A 22,762-nucleotide genomic window follows, 5' to 3' on the forward strand; every position below is an offset into this window, starting at 1 on the left:
TTTTTAATTATTGTCTTCACATTTGACGGTTTTTTATAACCCTTCTTGGAAACACTGATGGCGGCCATCTTGGAGCGTAATTGTTGTCATGTTTACGTTGTGTGAAAGGTGAAATTAATGAGTTTTGATAGAATAATCAGGTAATATCGCCGCTACTATCCTTAAAACTAGCTAGTAAACCTTGAATTTCCATGTGGAAGTGTTTTATATAGTAAATTTAATGCGTTCGCCGAAAAAACCCACTATGTAGATTAGGCGCCAAACTGTGTTAGTCGTTAACGAGCGATATCAGTTGAGTGGGCATTGTTTAGTTTGTTCCTGTTTTTTGCGATCAAAATGACTGTGATAGACGTTTTTGTGTATATTGGGAAAATTGTTTATTCTATGTTGTGTATTTCTTTCAGGCCAGTTTTGATGTAATTCTGTATTAGAACAAGTAGACATTCACTATGTTTTACGCACATTTTGTGCTGGCCAAGAAAGGGCCGCTAGCCAAAATTTGGTTGGCAGCCCATTGGGACAAAAAGCTGACGAAGGCTCATGTGTTCGAGACGAATATCGAGAAATCCGTAGATGGTATTTTGAAGCCTAAAGTGAAGATGGCTTTGAGGACATCTGGCCATCTGCTGCTTGGTGTTGTAAGGATTTACTCGCGGAAGGCCAAGTATCTGCTGCAGGATTGTAATGAAGCTTTCGTTAAGATCAAGGTGGGTTATGATTTTATTTGCTTTCTTATTTCATGTTGACAAAATAGAAAATCATTTCTCATTCACTACTTGAGTCTGCACTGGGTATAATACAACAAAGTCATTATAAACATCACAGGTTTATAGTAAATTGACATTTAGGATGATATTCCCACATATTGTCATTACAAATGCCATCTAGAGTTAGCTTCGTCTGGCTAAGACCGGTAAGACTGCTATATGTCCATAAAATGTTGTTGATATACTACTACCCAAATGAAATCAATAATCTGAAGTGGTATTTTGTATTATTGAATTATAGGAGAGATCTCAATGATTCTTAATCCTACTGCGGGGCCCAGGCTTCTTTTCATTGTAAATGATGGTTTTCAGCTAGGCCTCATGCTAGCCTAATGTGAATTCAGGACTTTACACATATTTAAATTTCTTTGTAGATATTTCTGTATAATGTTTCACTTCATCAAAGATAGATATTACATACTACTAGCTAAGACAGTACAGTGTCTAAGAGAAGACTCTGCCATAGTAGAAATCATCAATATCAGAAATCAGGAAAAGCATTTTTAGTTTCATCAGTCTTAAATATTTTTTAAATGCTGACCTCTAAGCTAACTCCATGACTTTTTTATTTACCCTTGGAGTGGTAGGTGGTTGACTCCCGACCCATTGTGTCATTTAAATTTCAAATTTGATTCATTGAAATAAAGTCAAAATTCCAATAACTCACAACAACAACATATGCCACTTGAAGAGTTATTACCATAATCTATTCCCAACTAACATTAAGCACAAAAAGAGTTAAAAAAGATCTACATAATTATTTCTTTATGGGGTTCTGTTGCTGCTAAAAATAGGACTATATCACCGGTTACGCTATAGCCATAGGGACTAATATCGCGCATATCAGGTTCTATCTGGTATGCAGTATTTATTGACTTACTTTAAACACAATTGTTTCTAAATATTATTTGTATGTCTTTCCATATCTCGGGACCATGGGGTCCCGGACCTTTGGGAGGCATGCGTGGGGCTGAAGCTAACAGCGCAGAGGCCCTTTTAGACAAATTTGATGTTATGTAATACACCAGCTAGAACCCATTCACGGGTACAAATAGATACCCGTAAATCGGTCCCAGCTGATATAGGGGCTATTGTAAATAAAGTGGAGAAGAGGGCCGGTTATGGTGTTGAAGTTTGGCTGGTTAAAAGATTGGGCTATTGTAAAGAAGTCCCGACACCTGCCATAACAATGCTAACACATTATCGAGGCAGGCGGTGACTTGCCACTGACTAGATGGGCCCCTGAAACTGCCGTAAAGATGACCACGAGCAACACCGGTCTGAGTGGCTTTCTACCCAGTCAAATTATTATTATTATTAAAGCTTTTTTTCCACTTAACAAGTTTTGCAATGTATTTTTAATTTACAACTATTCCTTCCATCTTTGTTATGTGGCCCCTCTGAGGGTAAAAGCCTCCTCCATTCCTTTCCACCTTCCTCTGTCCTTTGCTATATGCGTCCAACATTTTCCTGCTGTGGTTATTATATCATCGGCCCATCTTTTCTTTTGTCTTCCCCATTTTCTTTTGCCTGTTGGGCCCGGCCATTTAGTTATTTGGTAACTCCATCTCCTGTCTTCGTATCTTGACAAGTGCCCGGCCCAGTTCCATTTCTGTCAACCCAGTCAAATATCAAACATTTATTCAGCAAATAGGCCACAGGGGCACTTTTACATGTCCATTTTAACAAACAATAAAAATTACAAAAAAACAACTACAAATATGGAATCAATGAAATAATAAATACTTTATTAGAGATGTATACTGTTTCTAAATGTCAAAAACACAAAAAAAACTATGATAAAGAAATAAAACCAACAAATACTAAAATTCTTTAGAGATGAATAAGTGTCAGAGATAAAATATAGAAAAATATATTAAATTATCCTTAGAGATGTAGATGGTCTCCAAGGCTTGATTATTATATAAATAATTAAAAGACAAAAAATTAAAACAGACAAGAACCGAATGAAGTGTCTCACGTAATGCCACTCAAAAGTAATAACACACAATAACAGTAGTGAAATCGTGCTAAGTGAACTCTGATTTAGACATACCAGCATCAGCTGCCTGTCTAAAACTAAATAATAATAATATGTGGGTTGCAGAAAAAAAACAGTGTTTGACCAAGCATCTTGTATTTTACTACAGATATAACCCTATAATATCTGGAATTCAGACTAGTTATGGGCTGAGGCAGTAGCTGAAGACACAACTAGTAAATGCTAAGATGAGAGAGAGGGTGTAGAATGTTTTGTCCAGGTTTTGTCTGATTCAAAACCTTTGCTTGAAGTTGACTAATGTCATTTGGTACTAGATTATTGTTTGTGATAATATCACATGGCTTTGAGTGGCAGGCAATTAAATTATGTTTGAAATTTCAAATTTAAAAACTATCAAAAATAACACTGGTCAACAGTGGTTTGGTTGCCTTTGATATAAGATTGATTTCCGATGTATTTATGCTTTCATTTTACATTAAAAAATCAAAATATATGATATAAAATACGCTATAATCATAAAAAAATACTAGAGCACATTCAATACTATTATGAATATATTCGTAAACTGTGCACTTGAAAATATAGAAATTCGCAGACATACCCAGGGCAACAAAAAAAAAAGTTATTTGTAGAGCTGTGTAATTAAAAATAAAATTAAGGGAAAAAACCGGCCAAGAGCATGTCGGGCCACGCTCAGTGTAGGGTTCCGTAGTTACTCTTCCGTCACAATAAGCTAAACTGGAGCTTAAAGTATAGTAAATTGTAAACCAAGGGATGAAACGGTACCTTTCACCCGAGTTAAACAAATAGGCAAATTTGCATAATCAGTACCTAATTAAAGTCTTTTTACTATGAAGGGAAAACTTTTTGCGATAACTCAAAAACAGCTAAACTGATCGTGTCCGCTATAGTTTTCATTTAATGTCTTTCTTAAGCCCTACTTCCACGATTTTTTTCATATTTTTTGGACCTATGGTTCAAAAGTTAGAGGGGGGGGGGGGGGGGCACATTTTTTTTTTCTTTCGGAGCGATTATCTCCGAAAATATTCACTTTATCAAAAAATGTTTCTCGAAAACCCCTATTAGTTTTGAAAGACCTTTCCAACGATACCCCACACTCTAGGGTTAAAGTGAAAAAAAAAATTTCACCCCCACTATACGTGTAGGGGAGGTACCCTAAAAAAATTAAATTTTTAGATTTTATTGTACGACTTTGTCGGCTTTATTGATTTATATATCCATGCCAAATTTCAACTTTCTAGCACTAACGACCACGGAGCAAAGCCTCGGACAGACAGACAGACAGACAGACAGACGGACATGGCGAAACTATAAGGGTTCCTAGTTGACTACGGAACCCTAAAAAATGGACTCTTAATCATATACAGAAAAATTGAATATGGTAAAAAGTGTACCCTGTGGTGGCTTTTCGGGGTGGCGAGCAGGGCAGTTGCCCGGGGCCTCGCATCAACCCAATAGCCCGGTCCACACAGACCGAACATACGCGCGAGGCAATTTCCTCACGCACAAACCGGCCGAGGCACGCCTATACTGGCCGGTTTGTGCATGACGAAATTGCCTCGCGAGTATGCTCGCTCTGTGTGGACCCGGCTAATCACATGTTTAGAGGCCTAGAGGGCCTTGCAGTGCAGTTTTTAAAAGGGGGAAGGTTAAGGCCACTACTGAGTACCTATTCACAGTGATCTTAACATTGCTTGGTTTACATGTCACAGATATTTTTTATTAGATATATATCTGAGTGTAATAATTTCAGATGGCCTTCCGGCCTGGCATGGTGGACTTGCCTGAGGAGCACAGGGAGGCCGCCATGAATGCCATTACCCTGCCTGAGGTGTTCCATGACTTCGACACTGCCATGCCAGAGTTAAAGTAAGGATTATTCTGATTAGTTCTTCATAAGATTAAATTCTAATTCTATAATCTAGTTTTTCTGTAGTATTATGTTAATTTTGTCGCAATCCTGAGCAGCTACTTCCAGCTCTTTCCAGCTGAGTCCAGTTGAGCCAGCCTCTTTCTCAACTGATCGCCTCCATGTAGTATAAGGCCGCCCCAACGGCATACTGGCAGTCAATTGCCAGCGGAGACCCAGCTTGGACTTCATAGTCTAGGGTTTCTGGTCAGTCATCTGCCACATCTGACGTTTGAGATAGTTCGTGGCCAGCAAATCCCTAGGACGCGTCACAGACACTTGTTTATAAACACCTGCAGCCGATTGGTGATGTCCTTCCTCACAAGCCATGTTTCGCAACCGTACAGCAGGACCGACTTGACGTTGGAGTTGATCATTTTGATTTGCGTACGCCGTGTCATCTCCTCACAGTGGAACTCCAGACAGGCTCCAGCTGCGTATATGCTGCGCGCGCTTTATTGATGCGCTTCCTTGGTATACAAAAAACAAGTACAAATTAATTACATTGTTTTGTTTTCATACAGTGAGGTTGACATTGAGGCACAGTTCTCAATGAACCAGTCCCGCGCGGAAGAGATCACCATGCGGGAAGACTATGGTTCCCTCAATCTGGTCAACCCGGACGATGGGTTCGGTGACATGGGATTCGACACAGACAACCCAGACATCATGAGAGAGGCTATCGGCAATGAGGGAGCTCTGGAACAGGTGAGAAAGTATTTTAGACTGGTCTTATTTTTATGTTTTTCACAGGACACTACTAAAAATGTCAATAACACATAAAGTACAGTTGCAGTACAGAGCAACATCATTGCCCAAATTGTACAAAAAGGGTTTGCTTTTTTTATTTTTACTCCATTGGAAATAGTGTCTGACTGCAACTTAGTGACTGATGTAAGTTAGTGAGCTGCGAGGATGTTGTAAAGATTTTTTTGTCATTTTCTGTGCACCGACCTTAACATTAATAAGCTATTGTTTGAATGCCAGTAGTTTGAGAGATGGTTAGTGTTTATTATTTCGGTTAGAGTAATCGAGCTTTCGTTCGCAGAGTAACCTGCTATTCGCCGACGGCTCGTCGCTGGAGCTGGGCAAGGAGGGCCCGAGCGCCGGGCTGGCGGCGCCGGGGCTGGCGCGGCGGCTGGAGGCGCAGCCGCACGCGCCCATGGATGACGGCTTTGGCGGCACCATCGGCGACGTGCCCGACTTCGGACGTGAGTATTATATTAGGTATATGAGCTTCTGTAGCTCGGTTGGTAGTGATCGGATTGAAGGTCCGAAAAGTCGCATCTTCGTGTCTTGCGGGAAGTGGTGAATTTTAAATGGTAAGACGATTTTTGCCGGTATTGGACCCCCTCCCACTCCTATGTAAGAAAAAATAAGAATAGGCCGACGTTCTCCCCCCTGTGTTACGTACAAATCTAAAGAAAAAAAAATTAATACACGTTAATTTTGTTTTTACTCTAATTAAAAAAAAAAAAATACTGGATCGTTTTTTTTATAGAAAGAGTGTTTGATAGCATAGAGTATGGCAGTATTATTATAAACGGCATAATTTTAAAATATTTGTGATCTTACGTAAGAACTACTAAGAGACCCCTCCCACCCCCTTGTAAGAAAAAATAAGACGTGTTCATTCCCGTCCCTCCTAAATTGTCTCACGTAATAAATGAATGGCGCCTTATAGCCACCTAGTATATTGTCCATGTTGCACTTCACTAATATTGTGGTGATATAACAAGACCAAACTAAATCAACATTATAAATTTAATTTATTTAATTATATTCTAAATTTAAGTTTATCAATTGTTAATTTGTGTGTGTAGACGCGGGTGGGCTGTTCGAGGGCGACCTGTTCGGCGACGTGTCGGCGGCGGCCGCGAGCGCCGGCTCGGCCGCGTTGGCGGGGCCCTCAGCGCAGCCGCAGTCGCTGCAGGTAACCTCACTTTTATGTTAACTTATATTTATGATTTAAAGAATTCGCTGGCTATGGATGAGGTCTTGGTAGCTCAGATAGTAGAGCACTGGGCTAGCGATTGCAGTGGCCGTAAGTTCAAGTGTCATACAAGACAGTAATTTTTCCACTCTTACATTTGTTCTAAGCTTAACAGCATCATTCATAGACGTTTCTGCCTGATAAAAAAATATTTATATTTACCAGCGACACCATTAATAAGTTCGCATAATTTTATTATATGCGACGTTTCATAGTTCTGATGGTATCCAGTCAATCAAGTCTAACCTAACGTGAACTGCTAAAAATAAACCTACACGTAAAGCTTCTATTTATCTTCTGGTTCTTATGTCAGAGAGATCTAAATCGTATTTGTCCCTAGAAGTCCTTCATCAAATGGGGGAACCGGATATTAGTCCTCAGTGATTCAGAATACGACAGACGAGGCATTTTTTTTGTGTTAGATAAAGGTAGTTTCGTTGCAGATAAAAACTACATGAATCGTTGACCTTAAATGTTGCGTTTGTGTAGCTACAGCCTGCAGCATATACATTGATCTCACTAACTGTGGTTTTATATGTCAGGCGGAGATCGAGGCGGCGGGCGTGAGCGAGGCGCACGCGCCGGCGCCGGAGGCCGCCGACTCGGACGACGACATGGGCGACCACTACGACGCGGGCACCTCGCCGCATCACAGGTGCGGCCGTGCTTCATGTTGTCTGCCCATATCTCCATAGAGATCAATCAATTACATTTCTTGGCTACTTTGTACTCACAATGACAGATCTCATTATCACTGTCGCAAGGTACAGTAAGTGGCTCAGAAATCTAATTAATCGGTTGGCTGTACAGTCAGCGGCAAACATAGTCGATTCAGGGTTGCATAATGTGTGATGTATGAGTAATGTTACGTGTGTTGCAGTTGGGGCGGGTCTGCGCCCGCGTCGCCGGCGCCGGCCGAGCTCATGCCGCCGCCCGCCGCGCCGCGCCCGCCCTCCGTGCGGCCCATGGTCAGTATACTGTGTGCGTGCGTGCGTGCGTGCGTGCGTGCGTGCTTGCGTGCGTGCGTGCGTGCGTGCGTGCATGCGTGTGCGTGCTTGTGTATGTGTACGCTAAACTACTACGCTCAAAATTCTCAATCTCATTCAGACTTTCAAGCTCATGGTGAGATTGAAAAAAAGGTAATATGACCTGGATTTATTGATTGAGGGATAACAATAGTGACACTTAACTTGATAATTTGCGCGATTCCGATTTACGATGTTAACTTAACGTGTATGTATGCAGGAGGTGGACGAGGCTCCGCTGGCGGAGCCGGCGCCGGCGCCCGAGGCGGCGCTGGACAACACCACGCTGCTGCAGAACGACGAGGAGTCCTTCGCGCTCGCGCCCGTCGACGCCACCGTGCTCAAGGGTGGGCTTTATACTGCCTTATAATAAATACAGTGTCAAATTGATCGGCATTGACTGAAGAATAACCCGAAGTTCACGAAAGAAATGGCTCGAGCGATTCACTCGACGCTTACGCTGGCAGATCCGACTTCTACTTATGCTGTCGTGCATTAAGTTAATTTCATAATCATATCAACTTCATTTGTGACTGGATTTGCTGCCTCAGTGCGCACCGACGTCATTGACTGTTCTAAATACAGTTCCATCTTTTATGGTAGAGCGCCCGCAACTTCGCATTCTTTACTATATAGAGAATACCCAAACTCAACTACACGTAAAAAAATGGCTCTTAATATCATATGGATAGGCTTTTTTTCCGTTTCACTCATTAACATTTGTACTCTGCTCACACAGGCATCACAAAAACCAAGCGCAAACGCAAGCTAATCGTGGACGAAGTGAAGAACATATCCGGCGAGGAAATGAAGAATCAGCTCAGCAACACGTCGGACATCGTGACCACGCTCGACCTGGCGCCGCCCACGCGCCGCCTCATGCACTGGAAGGAGACCGGCGGCGTGGAGAAGCTGTTCACCCTTCCGGCGAGGCCCATCCCCTCCAGGGTCTTGTTCAAGGTATATTACCTATTTGAACATTTTCTCTTAGTATCAGCAATACATCGTAACCGCTTTCGATTTGGCACCGCCTCATGCACTGTAAGGAGACAGGAGGAGTGGGAAAACTGTTCACGTTGCCTGCCAGGCTTACCCCGTCCGGTCTGTCAAGGCGTGTTATATTAATTTAAGATTTTACTTGAGATGAAGAAGCAGATTAGTATCACATCGTGAATGGCGCCAGCTACTGGCCGGAAGCTCAAATCACGCGCAGAAATGCTAGCGAAACTTTACTTGTATGCAAGTTATTGATATAACCGAATGATTAACTTATAGAAACGAGACTTACTCGCGTACAAAATTTGAAACTTACCTCCAACGACTCCTTTCTAGGACGGCGTTGTCCTAGTGTTCTCAGAGAACACTGGCTAAAGTTAACATCTTCCAGCCACGCGAGGTTTTCGAACTACCTGCTCTTGGTATTGTTTATCAACTTGACCGTTTTGCGCACTAGGGATGTTACTCGGTCCACACACAACGTTATTCGATTTTTCGACTGTCGATATTCGTTTCCGCTTACATATATTAATGACTGCATTCCATGTAGATGAGATTTTCAAACCCTTGTCCCGTCTAATGGGACAATGGCTTTCCGCACTTTTCTACTGTAAAAATGGCGATCCGTGGATAGGATTTTAGGGTTATACAGTTCGATCCAGTGGTTCGGTCCTGACTCCAGTAAATGCTCAACCACAGCAGACTTGTTCACCTGACGATTTTAAAACTAAAACGCGATTAAGTTCCGTTTGTATAAGTCAATAATGTGTAAAAATCGTGAAAGTTTATAACCAAATTCATCGCTTTCATACTTTTCGAAGTTGTTTTACAGCTTGCAAGCAACAACAGAAAGTTGGGAACATTATCAGTAAATTTTGGAAAAGTACAAAAATTCGAGGAATGTTCCATTTTGGATACTAACGAGAAACTAAATATTTTCACGGGGAAGGTTATCTTTTGGTGGGCATATCAGATGGTGGGCTAAAAATCGTTCAAATTAATATTTCCGCCTCCCTTTCAAAACGTATGAATAGATTGTGACGGTCGGTGTGGTTCCAGAAATACCAGCGCAACATGACGCTGCGCAGCGAGGCCGGCGAGGAGGCCGACGCGCGCTCGCCCGAGCAGCCCGAGCCCGCGCGCCGCGTGCGCAAGCGCCGCCACGACGAGGTACGCCGCTGGACTGCAGCACACACACATGCTCATTTAACACTTGGATTCCCGTCGACCTAAATTTGCCTGCCAGACTTGATAAGTTAATTATTTTTTATTGTCATCTCGTATTCAACTTTTTGACCTTCAACTGACTCACGCGGCTCCAGCTGGATATCAATCTTCGCTTTTTCCTCGGCTTCATTCCTACAAGGTTCATGCAGAGGCAGATGACGTGCCACGCATGATAGACATGGCGTTCGAAGGGTTAATGGACTAATAAGAGACCCATTTTAACTACACATTGTTACAAAATGTAACACATGTCAACATTCTTATCCTCCACAGTCGATGCTGCCGCCGGACACGCCCGCGCCAGCACCAGACCTAGAACCTCCCACACCTGTGCCGCAGGAATACGAACCTTCAGTCGGTGAGTACCTTGGACGAATAGACATGCCCTGCACATCTAGCATTGAGCCGTTCTAGACAACTTTCTCCGTTCAGTATAGGAAATATTCTTAAGCGAAAATGTTTCCCACTCAAAACGGAGATCCTTTTTGGGATCGACAGAACATAATTATGTGCACCTCTCTGCTTTTTCACGGGTCTTTTGACATGCATTTCGCAACCTATGAATAACTTTTTTCAAATCTATCATGCTTACCGCAATCTTAAAAATATACACTCAGTCACTCAAAGAATCGCAAGTCACACTCGAGAGGTTCACTCGCAAAATTTGCTCCTTAAGTAACTTAACGAGAAAGCTATTTGATTTTATTAATTACGCTCATTGTATTAACGTTATATGAAACCTATTTGTCATGCCTGTCCGTAAATGAGTTAAAATCGTTAACCTTATCACTACGAATATTTGGTACGATTTCATGATAAATATGTTTGAAATTATACAGTATAGTCAATAGAAAATGTATGAAGGTTTACTCTCTAACTGTATATATTTTGTTAAAGTTGCTATGCTAATACTACCATTAACGTAACTGAAAAACATTAATATTCTAATAATTGTACGAGGTATATAATAATTGTAATTGGCTAAGCAAAAAAGTAAAAACCTCTAGTAATCTTCTTGAGTGTGTTTTCGTTCTTCTCTCAGTAACATGTATATAATGCTTGCCCTATAACACTCTTATCAAATTTTATGACCATTTTCTTTAATGTCCATTAACCTCCGCTGTACTAACTATAACGCCATCTGGTTGGGTAGAGCCGGCGCAGGCGGGCTACCAGACCCCGCGCTCCGACGTCGACGAGGCCCCGCAGACCCCAGGTGAGACTAACTCAATTTACATTGGCTTGCTTTACATTTTACTTACAGGTATCTTCTATTAACCTTCCATACTCGGATGTGTGTAGGTTAAGTACTTCAAACTTCGGCCGAGACGTATAGAAACAATCTAGAGCAAAAAATAAATTGTTCTTAAAGTTATTGATAAAGGTGGCCGTAGCGTTGATATACTTCTTCTTGATATCTTTAATTTTAAGGTGATTTCGGTTCAGTTTTGTTGCCAAACATGGAGTAGAGCGCAGCATATATATCTCGCTCGAACAAGATGTACTTAAATGTAATTTTATTATTTTGTTAGGGTTACGATTGTACCAGTTTTTGAAAGTAGTATGTTTATCTTGTGTCCCATGGTAGTTTCGAAATTACTGTACCGTGGTATAAGCTAAAGTTTCACATAGTTAAGTCAAAGTATGTAAAACATTGTTTGAATGCCAGGTATGCTGAGCGCTCTCGGCCCGCCGCTGACGCCGGGCGGGCTGGGCCCCCTGACGCCGGGCACGCTGCTGCAGGGCGGCCTCACGCCCGGTGGCCTGCCCCACGGTGGCCTCACGCCGGGCGGCCTCCCGCACGGCGGCCTCACCCCAGGTCAGTAAGTTCACCCTGCTGCAGGCGGCCTCACGCCCGGCAGCTTGCCCCACGTCGGCGTCACGCCAAGCGGCCTCACACCAGTAGGGCTAAGATGGTCGGCTCTTAATCATTTGTCAACATGTCTGTCACGGTCGCACAAGTATGTAAGCGCGAAAGTGACGGGCATAGTGACAAGTGATAAAAATGGAACCATGCTGCCACCGCTGGTCAGTAATATTAGATCTGACGCCTGGCACGCAGCTGCAGGGCGGCCTCATGCCCGGCGGCCTGCCTCACGAAGGCCTCCCGCACAGCGGCCTTACGCCCGGTCAGTAATATCAGGTCTCGCACCAGCGGTGTCAGCATGGTTGCATTTTTATCGCCTGTCACGATGCCTGTCACTTTCGTACTTACATACTTGTTAGAACGTGACAGGCATGGTGAAAGCGATTAAAATGCGACCGTGCTACCGCCGCTGGGCAGTAACGTCAGGCACGCTTGGCTTATGGTCTATGAACGATGATACTTTTGTATCAGGGTTGTTTTTGTATTTTGTAATTGATACTAATAGGTAGGTCAGGGTAGATCCGTAACAGGTACTACTTTCTCTGAAGCATGTTTAAAAAAAATCGAAACCATATCACTCCATCAATCATCATCTATGAAGGTTGATTGAATATGTGAAAGCCACACATTTAATTTCAGTGCTCTTATATTTTCGTAATTCCTAATTATTTGTCTCGCAGGAGGCCTGCAACACGGCGGTATGACGCCAGCAGGCTTGCAGCATGGGGACGGGCACGACTTCGGCGCCGGCGGCATGACACCCGCCGGGCTGCACCATGGAGGTAACCTATACCAAACTCTAATATTCACTAATCGGCGATTCTGGTGTCACTGAGGGTATATAACATTTCTACTTAATATCCCGCGTCGTGGGGTCTGAATTGCCCATCACTATGATCCTGAAATATAACTAAAAATTGAATATTCCATAAAAAAGAAGACTAGACGACAATCCTCCCAGTGTATTAACAAGGTGTTGCATTTCAGGAATGACGCCAATGGGCCTAGACAGCGGAATGACGCCGGGCGGCCTCGGCCACGGCGGCCTCACGCCCGCCGGCCTGCACCACGGCGGCATGACGCCAGGTGAAACACATTTTAATTATTTTAGTTGAAATTGGTCTCCCTAGGTCTTATACAGATTGCGGTTTTCATTTATCTCTTCTGATTCCTTTTGTCCGGGTCTGCCTAAAACGTAGTCTGGCTCTACCCAAAAATTAAGAAGAGTGGTAATTTTTTTGTATAAAACTATGCTGCTGATCGCAATAAGCTTTAGGCAGACTAAGTCAGAGCTCTCTCTTCTTCATCTTTAACTTTCGGAAACACGAGAGACAACTTGTTCTTCCGTGTGTGTTGTTGTTGAGGCCTATGTATTTGTAATGATTTCGCGCCGTGTTCCGTGGAGTATAGCTAACTATATTTTCCTTTAGTCCAATTCTAAACATCAGAGTCATCAGACAGTTCAGACATGACAACATGTGTCCGATTGAACGTTGCTCCATCGATAACTAAAATGACCTTACTTTGCATTACTACATGGATAGGGCTTATTTAGACGGCGTGCGAACTCGCATACGATTATAGTTTTATTGCGGAATATCGAGGTTACATCCAATTCGGCCGACCGATCAAATACCGCAATGTAATGAAACTCGCATGAGAGTTTTCGGACCGCCTAAATAAGCCCTACCTAATATATAACTGCCGGTGAGTAAGGGAGCTCAAAGAGGGTGCGGAGTGTTAGGGTCGATAAAGCGCATACATAGGCTACGGAGATTCACCATCAGGCGGGCCTTATGTTGACTTTGACTGTACTACTACCTACACAAGAATAATAAAATATGGTAAACAAAATCTTTAATTCCAGGTGGATTAGATCACGGCGGCATAACACCAGCAGGACTCCAACACGGCGGTATGACGCCGGCGGGTCTCCAGCACGGCGGTATGACGCCGGCCGGCCTCCAGCACGGCGGCATGACGCCAGCGGGCTTACAGCACGGAGGCATGACGCCCGCTGGCTTGCAACACGGTGGAATGACGCCGCAAGGTTAGTGATATGATAATTATGCACAGGACTGTCGAATAGGCGGGTCCACACAACGAGCTGCGTCGCGGATTGCCGCGCGAATTAATCCATTTCAAGTATTATGCTACCGTAAAATGGGGTGAGTAGGGACAAAATCGAAATTCAAAGCTGGATAAAAGTTTATTTTACGAGTACATTGATTTATATACAAAGAAAGTGTTCCGGATATATGAATTTTAGGTTGTCAATGATAATTTGTTGTTTCATTTCATAGTTTCAACGATAAACACATAATGGTAGGCAATCCCAGCTCACCCCGTAGTTGGGCTTAGAAGGGATAGCAATGGGGTGAGACGGGAAAATTGCTAGGGTTGACACTTTCGGATTATGACAATAGCTTGACTTGTTAAGAAAATATTTTATTTATGTAGCAAAATTGTTTTATTTTTGCTCCTACATAAAACGATTTAATGTTTTCTGTAAGTTGTTTCCTTTACTTTTATGTTTTTTTTTAGATATTTTTAGGGTTCCGTAGCCAAATGGCAAAAACGGAACCCTTATGGATTCGTCATGTCCGTCTGTCTGTCCGTTTATGTCACAGACACTTTTTTCCGAAACTATAAGAACTATACTGTTGAAACTTGGTAAGTAGATGTATTCTGTGAACCGCATTAAGATAATCACACAAAAATGGAAAAAAAAACAATAAATTTTGGGGGTTCCCCATACTTAGAGAACTGAAACTCAATTTTTTTTTCATCAAACCGATACGTGTGGGGTATCTATGGATAGGTCTTCAAAAATGATATTGAGGTTTCTAATATAATTTTTTTCTAAACTGAACAGTTTGCGCGAAAAAAAATGATGTACCATGCAAACTTCCACCGAAAATTGGTTTGAACGAGATCTAGTAAGTAGTTTTTTTTTAATACGTCATAAATGGTACGGAACCCTTCATGGGCGAGTCCGATTCGCACTTGGCTGCTTTTTTTTTAATCCTTTGGCCTGTATTACGGTATGAAACAAAAAAAAGGCATTATAATATAACATGTTTATTTAATTTGCAATTTCTTCAACTCCTCTGATACTTCCATATTTTTAAAGATAATATTTACCATTTTATTTATACCCGTTCGTGACCCAACTGTCCCCGTTGTCGTTTCACATAAAAACGAAGTTAAACAAAAATCCGCCGATTTCCAGCATCAAATTTGACAGTGAATTTGCGTTTTAAAATTGTATGATTTGGCAACTTAGTGTTGCCAAAAGAAGAAGAAATATGTCTTAAAATATAATCAAATCACTTAAAGGCCAGGCCACACCGGTTGCGTGTGCGTAGACGTGCACGTGCGCGTGCGCGTCTCGTTGCGTTGTAAACTAAGAATTCTCATAAGATATGACACACCGCTTGCGTGACGTGCGCGTGACGTACGCGTGCGCGTGAGCTGCACGCATTGCAGCTCCAACGAGACAAACCGGCTGCGTGCTGCGTGCACGCATGCACGCAGCGGAGCGGCAACGTCGCTTCGTTGCGTGCAGTGATGACGTTGTATTTACCGGCGTTCCCTATGAGAGGGCGAACCGAGCAGGTTCGGACACGCACAGCTCGGTGCTGCATGGGTGCTGCGCGTGTACACGCGCAGCTCCCTTGTATTTATTTACAAGTCAGCCGGTGCGTGTGGTGGATTTTAAAATGGATTAAGAAAGAATGTTTGCAGTGCAAAACCTTCGTCGCCGATCAAAATATCTTTTTCCATTGATTTCGTGAACTCACACCCTTTTAGATTTCGCAGGAGTATTTTGTGATAAAAAGTAAGAGGTGTGCTTCCTCTTCATCCGACTAACTACTATCGAACATTGTTACTTGTCTAGAGGCTAGGGCATCATAGTACGCAAATGGCGGCGGATCTGCACGCAGAGCTGCAGCGTGCGCTTGCGTGACGTGTACAGCACCCTGCGTGGCGTGCGCTGCGTGACGTGCGCTTTACCCGGTGTGACAGGGGTGCTGTGCACGTCTACGCTTACGTCGACGCACACGTGCTGCGCACGCAAGCGGTGTGGCTCGGCCTTTAAGAGCCACCAGAGTCTGAAAATTAAAGTAGCTACTGAAAACAGAAATTCTGGATTCGCATCCCTACTCGCCCCATTTTACGGTACTATTATAATACTTTTAAGATCTTTCCAAAATATTGTAATTATCAAACAAACTTCTCTGTCGCTATTTTTAATGTTGCCAGATTGAAAATAAAGTCTTCGTTTTCATTCGAGCCAAAGACAGCTGATTCGCGCGGTCGTGTGGATTCGCGTATTATTTTGAGGCAACAACGCAATAAATGCTTTGTAGCAAACGTTTAAAACACTAGCGAAGCCTTTTCCTCGGTCCGGCTTTTAGACATCTAGCATTAAGAGCTGTTACTTTTCCGCAGGACTGTCGCACGGCGGCATGCTGGGGCACGGGCTGGAGCACGCGCAGCTGCCCATGATGCCGCAGCTGGGCGGCGACGTGCCGGCGGCGCTACTAGCACGAGCCCTGCCCGCGCAGGCGCCGCCCGACCACGAGCTCGGCCACACCGTGCCCATGGAGCCGCTGCCGCTGCACGGGCTGGAGCCCGACTACCAGGTCACCATTTTGTACCTCGCTTATGTGACTAAAGCTTTAGATAAAATGGAGCTAAATGGAAAATTGGTAAATTTCTTCCACATATTGGTGGCATCCGTAGAGATCTGCTTTGGTAACCTATGCCAAGAGTTGGCTCTTTTGACGAACCGCCTTCAGGCTTTCCAGGGGTATTTGTTTAGTTTCTTCACGATATTTTCCTTCACCGAAAAGCGAATGCTGCAAAATTTTGTAAGTTTGAACAGTTCCTCGTTCTGAGCGGAATAAATACGAGATTCCAGTTTGTCCCAAAAAAGAAAAATGTACTTTTCCGTTGAGTAACGAAAATACCATTCGTTCGTAAATCACAGGAAGATATTGTAGGACATCGGTGAAATTGCGTTTGTATTGTGCAGAATAGGGAACTCTATCCATACAACGGAATTTTATTATAATCTGACAAAAAAAATCGACTACAAATAAATGCCGATATAAGTTTCAATCCAAGCAATTTCATTGAAATAAACTTGGGTTCGAGCCCACAAGATTATTTTATTGAAGATACACTCATTTGCTTGATCAAGGTGTATTTTGTGTTTACAGAGTGGCATGCAGATGACCAACTTAGGTTACGAAGAAAACAATGGCCACCAAAGTCCACCGCACGATTACGACTTACCACCCAGTGTTGAAAATGTAAGTATTTCTTGCTATCGACACGAAGGCTTAGAAAGCACTGCGATTAATTTCTTGTGCTTTCAGTCTAATTTCTAGCGGTTTCAGCTTTGGTAGTTTGTAGTCAAAAAGACAGAGCTAGCTCGCCTTGCGAGGAAATTTGCGGAGGAAGGCACGCGATATGGCCGAGCCTCGGTGTCATTATTTAGGCATGCGCCTCAGTCGTTTGCTACGCGCAGGCCGGGACTTGCTTGTTTGGTGAGCGTGGTTATTTTATTACCAACACGGAAAAAATAATAAAGACCAATGTTTCACAATAATATCCTTTTACGCAGCAAATACGTTATGGGATGCTAGACATTCCAACTATGCGAATAGGTTGCAGGACACGGCAAACTTTTCTGAAAAAGAACCAAACAGCAAAAATCAACAATAATGTGTAGCTCAAAGTCACAAGTGTTTTCGGTGGGCTAAGAACTGACAAGTGTTAATTTTTTGTGTGGCTTAAAGAGTCCCAATTGTACCATCAAAGAGCCGCGGTCTGCAGACCGCTGTAATGAGGGCATTAGAGAGAACTCGTGTTTAAGTTGATTGTAATTACGAAATAGATAGGTGTAGACTGGTGTTTGAGTCTTCCGTCGCTAAATAATTCAATATCACTACGTGAGAAGCACCATCTCCCTGATTTTACGTGTAATTGTGAACATATCTGGTCGAATCAATTCTTTTTTATGCGTCTAAAATTTGGTTCGACTCCATTTGCTGACCTCAAAAACCTCAATAGAGCCGATTTCCGTATTGTAATCGATATTTATAGATTTCGCACCCAAAGTCTCCTACAACTTGTTCGTATTATTTTTTTTCTTTTGGATTGCTTTGTAAAGTAAAATAAAAGATACAAGAGCCACGGCATCGGCAGTGAATATGTGCATCACCATTTTGAACAGCTAACTGAAAGATGCCATCTTGCCGAGCAAATTGCCTCGGGTGAGGCGAATGTGCTCACTAAAATTTACACGAGCACGTATGTAGCCGCGCGAGGACGGGCGTTTGCTTCGCGAGGTAATTTCCTCGCCAGGCGGCTCGCTTTGTGTGGACTCGCCTATTGTCTTACAATGCCAGCATCTTATGGCTCCTCATAATTGCATAGTTGCCTTTCGACAGTAGGGGGAGAATTGCAGCGTTGCAATCGTCGAGCAATTATTAGGGTTTGCAGAACTTGACGTTCCTTCGCGTGCACAACCACAGATAAGATAATCATTTGAATTTTGACAACCTTAAATAGCCGAAAGGGACAGTACCATACATTAGAAAGGGACAACATGATTCGTCCCCGAATGGGTGTCAAAGTTCGGTTTTGTAGGATGTTTCCTTTCTGTACGGTAGTACTATTACTTATTCTGTGCTTCTTGTTACAAACATGCTATTTAAAGACACGTCTGAAACGTTTGTTTCCATTTCCAGGGAGAGGAGGGCGAGCGCGAAGCGGGCGAGACGGACGAGCAGTTCGAGGAGCGCGTGCTGAACCGGCGCGCGGCGCAGCTGTTCGCGGCCATGCGGCCCAAGCTGGCCGCCGGCCTGCCGCTCGCCTTCAGCGACCTCGCGCCCCGGCACAACAACAGGAAACAGGTATATGCAGTATCCCTTATCGCCTCACTTTATGTTCGCGGCCATGCGGCCCAAGCTGGCCGCCGGCCTGCCGCTCGCCTTCAGCGACCTCGCGCCCCGGCACAACAACAGGAAACAGGTATATGCAGTATCCCTTATCGCCTCACTTTATGTTCGCGGCCATGCGGCCCAAGCTGGCCGCCGGCCTGCCGCTCGCCTTCAGCGACCTCGCGCCCCGGCACAACAACAGGAAACAGGTATATGCAGTATCCCTTATCGCCTCACTTTATGTTCGCGGCCATGCGGCCCAAGCTGGCCGCCGGCCTGCCGCTCGCCTTCAGCGACCTCGCGCCCCGGCACAACAACAGGAAACAGGTATATGCAGTATCCCTTATCGCCTCACTTTATGTTCGCGGCCATGCGGCCCAAGCTGGCCGCCGGCCTGCCGCTCGCCTTCAGCGACCTCGCGCCCCGGCACAACAACAGGAAACAGGTATATGCAGTATCCCTTATCGCCTCACTTTATGTTCGCGGCCATGCGGCCCAAGCTGGCCGCCGGCCTGCCGCTCGCCTTCAGCGACCTCGCGCCCCGGCACAACAACAGGAAACAGGTATATGCAGTATCCCTTATCGCCTCACTTTATGTTCGCGGCCATGCGGCCCAAGCTGGCCGCCGGCCTGCCGCTCGCCTTCAGCGACCTCGCGCCCCGGCACAACAACAGGAAACAGGTATATGCAGTATCCCTTATCGCCTCACTTTCGGCCATGCGGCCCAAGCTGGCCGCCGGCCTGCCGCTCGCCTTCAGCGACCTCGCGCCCCGGCACAACAACAGGAAACAGGTATATGCAGTATCCCTTATCGCCTCACTTTATGTTCGCGGCCATGCGGCCCAAGCTGGCCGCCGGCCTGCCGCTCGCCTTCAGCGACCTCGCGCCCCGGCACAACAACAGGAAACAGGTATATGCAGTATCCCTTATCGCCTCACTTTATGTTCGCGGCCATGCAGCCCAAGCTGGCCGCCGGCCTGCCGCTCGCCTTCAGCGACCTCGCGCCCCGGCACAACAACAGGAAACAGGTATATGCAGTATCCCTTATCGCCTCACTTTATGTTTGCGGCCTGGATTGCATGGAATTTGACATTTTCCGCGGGCCGAATTAGCAAACTCGCGGGTCGTAGTTTGGATGTTAATTATTTATAGTAAATTAATAATAAATCCCAGAACGTTCTTGGCGGAGATAGTGAAACTATCTTAAAATTCGTTCCAGTTTTTGTTTTAATCGAAGTAATCGATTATCTTTTTTTGTTGTGTAACTTAAAATAACAATTCACAAACAATGATATCCGTGATCCCTGGCACGCACGGCTGTCTGCTCAGAGCTCAGCCCGTTTGGAGAACCTGAACTCACGGCGCCTTAAACAGTTCAAAGTACTATAAACTGTAAACACACAGTAATAGTACTACCGTACATCACTCTTTCACTCGATTATTGATAAGATTATTATATTTTTTCTTAATTTTTTAATAGGCTGGTGCAGTTTTTAACCCCATTACACTAATTTCATGAAACATATTTAAATGTCAAATATAACAAGCTCCACAACCTGTGTCACTCGATTATTGATAAGATTATTATATTTTTTCTTAATTTTTTAATAGGCTGGTGCAGTTTTTAACCCCATTACACTAATTTCAATATAACAATAATGAGTCCAGTCTGGACTAATTAGTTAACAAGTCTAGCATTGAAAATTCAAACAAAACATAAATATAACCATCTCATAATTAGTTGATAGTCTTCCGGTGCCAAAATGTAAGTTTTATTTATGAGTTTATTGTTTTTATAAACACAATAATTATTTTTAAATGATTAATTCTTTTTCCAGGTGGCACAGAAATTCTATAGTTTACTGGTGCTGAAGAAACATCAAGTATTAAAGTTACAACAAGACGAAACATATGGACCTATTATTATTACTAAGGGCGTGCAGTTCGAGACGGAATCGATCTAAATGCGATAATGTTATTTATATTAGCTATAATAATATAAAAGAGGAATATCTAAATTAGTATGTAAAAGAGGGTATAAAGAGGTATCAGTTATAGTGATGTTTATTGAAGTTCTCTACTTCGCACAGTACTAGATTGAGCCAAAAATAACGATTGTAAGTTGACCTTACGATTCGAGTCCATGGGGCTACAAATGGAAAATATTACTTAATTGATGGACCAAGGAACGCACTGATCTCAGTAAAAATGGATATGATATACCACTACTGTACATGTATTATGTGACACTTGTCCCATGGGCTCCATTCGTAAGCCATGACAGTTCTTTTTGATAGCCAAGAGTAGGGAAATGCCTTATTTTGTTTTGCTATAGGTTAAGTCAAATTATTGTAAAAATGTTTACGAATAACGTCTTAAATTGCTTTCAAGTCGAAGAGTAAGTTGCTATTGTTAATGTATCTTGAATCCCAAAATTATCTAAGCGTGTATTTTTTGTACTGATCATGTTATTAAGGAAATAATTGGTATGGATGTTTGCAGAGTGCATCTATTCTCAAGGAAATGTAGGATATTGTCGTAAATGTCGTGGGTTTAGATCTGGGCCTTAGTTGGCCTAACACTAGGGACCTGAATTCGAACACTCGTTATTAATGTTTTAAGTCATTGTCAATGTGAGTAAGTATGTATTTCAACATCTTCAGCTCGAGCAATTATCGATTGGCAAGGAAATATTTATGTCGTGTGTTTAGAAGGCGTACCGAATACAACAAGGATGATGTATACCGATCATTCTAGCCACTCTGATGTATATCGATATCGGAATTGTATTATATTATAATGTAGTAATATTTATAAATAAGTATTAAGAGGTTACACACGGAATTTCCTTTGGTTAGGTGTCATCTTTTAAATCGGTACATAATTTATACACATTCGGATTAGTCTATGACGTGAATAAGTTGCGTTTGAGATGTTTCGTGTGTAACAGTAGTGAAATTACGCCTCCTTATGTCGGAATCTGTGTTCAAATGTCACGAATGATGTTGTTTAGTAGACTTGGACAGCACAATTATTCTACTGTAATGTTAATACATACTGGATTAATAGTTAGTAAAATTCGACTATTTAATAGCGGGAAAGACATCCTACATTTAGTAGTGAATTGAGTTTGTCATCCGCTTCCAAGCTCCACGCTATACCATCATCATGTGATTCAAGTAAATGCCTTATCGTAATCTTTGCAATATCACTGTTAACATTCGTTCTTTTTTTTTTTGTCACAGGCGGTTCAAAATAGCAATGTAAATTAAAAATCTATTACATTTTGTCAAGATAGATGAATTGGTTAGATATAATATGGCAACATTCAGATTAGAGATGCAACTAATATTCGGCCATTATTCGGTATTCGGCCACAATTTCACTATTCGGCATGGTATTCGGCCGAATACCGAACACGTAGATAACGGCAAACGAGGGGTATAAAAATTAACAAACTACAAGTCAGACTACCTTTATATTCATATATAGTAATACAAAAAGATGAGAAAATTAATACAAAATATAATATAATATAATAAAAATTACACACAAGACGAAATCTAACGCATCGCAATGTCGTGCAGAATAAGCGCAATTTCTATCAAAGACTGCCTACAGCGAGAAATAAGTTGCAACTTGCACAGCGCATGCACGCGCGCGTTGAATTTACTTCATTTTAGGTAAAACTTCTTGCCGATTATTCGGCGGCCGAAGATTCGGCTATTCGGCCGATTGCTCCGCCGAATATTCGGTATTCGGCCAAGCCACTATTCGTTGCATCTCTAATTCAGATACAACAATAACGTCAATGTGGCTAACAATGAAGCTAATTAATAATGTTTGTTTCTATGCTGCCGCTGTTTTATTACCACTAGGTATTCGTTGACGCTGCTATATTGATATTTAAATTATATCATATTTTATGTAACGTTTATTCGAATTGTTAGTATTATCTTAAAGGTTGCACATTGCGAGTGTTGTGTGGTTGAAGAAAAT

At 42.9% G+C, this 22,762-nt stretch overlaps 1 protein-coding gene across 1 annotated transcript; it reads left to right on the plus strand.

Moving 5' to 3' along the window:
- The first annotated feature begins 30 nt into the window (after window positions 1–30).
- Window positions 31–22,186, plus strand: LOC133515912 (double-strand-break repair protein rad21 homolog). Its single transcript, XM_061848558.1, has 21 exons — window positions 31–140; window positions 405–707; window positions 4,544–4,659; window positions 5,224–5,407; window positions 5,748–5,910; window positions 6,523–6,632; window positions 7,235–7,347; window positions 7,573–7,660; window positions 7,938–8,064; window positions 8,457–8,677; window positions 9,773–9,883; window positions 10,214–10,298; window positions 11,094–11,156; window positions 11,610–11,759; window positions 12,488–12,589; window positions 12,795–12,893; window positions 13,675–13,857; window positions 16,263–16,456; window positions 17,036–17,128; window positions 18,572–18,736; window positions 20,602–22,186. Exons 2-21 carry the CDS (start codon window positions 450–452, stop codon window positions 20,725–20,727), a joined length of 2,751 nt encoding a protein of 916 aa, XP_061704542.1. The 5' UTR covers window positions 31–140; window positions 405–449; the 3' UTR covers window positions 20,728–22,186.
- Window positions 22,187–22,762: the final 576 nt, after the last annotated feature.

Source organism: Cydia pomonella, chromosome 3 (assembly GCF_033807575.1).
Source record: "Cydia pomonella isolate Wapato2018A chromosome 3, ilCydPomo1, whole genome shotgun sequence".
In the NCBI taxonomy this organism is placed as follows: domain Eukaryota; kingdom Metazoa; phylum Arthropoda; class Insecta; order Lepidoptera; family Tortricidae; genus Cydia; species Cydia pomonella.

Bases quoted from the DNA above. Each gene is read 5' to 3' on its own strand.
- LOC133515912 (XM_061848558.1), top strand. From the start codon at position 450: ATGTTTTACGCACATTTTGTGCTGGCCAAGAAAGGGCCGCTAGCCAAA. The intron at 4,660-5,223 runs GTAAGGATTATT...GTTTTCATACAG, and splicing joins ACTGCCATGCCAGAGTTAAA to TGAGGTTGACATTGAGGCAC. The intron at 7,348-7,572 runs GTGCGGCCGTGC...CGTGTGTTGCAG, and splicing joins GGCACCTCGCCGCATCACAG to TTGGGGCGGGTCTGCGCCCG.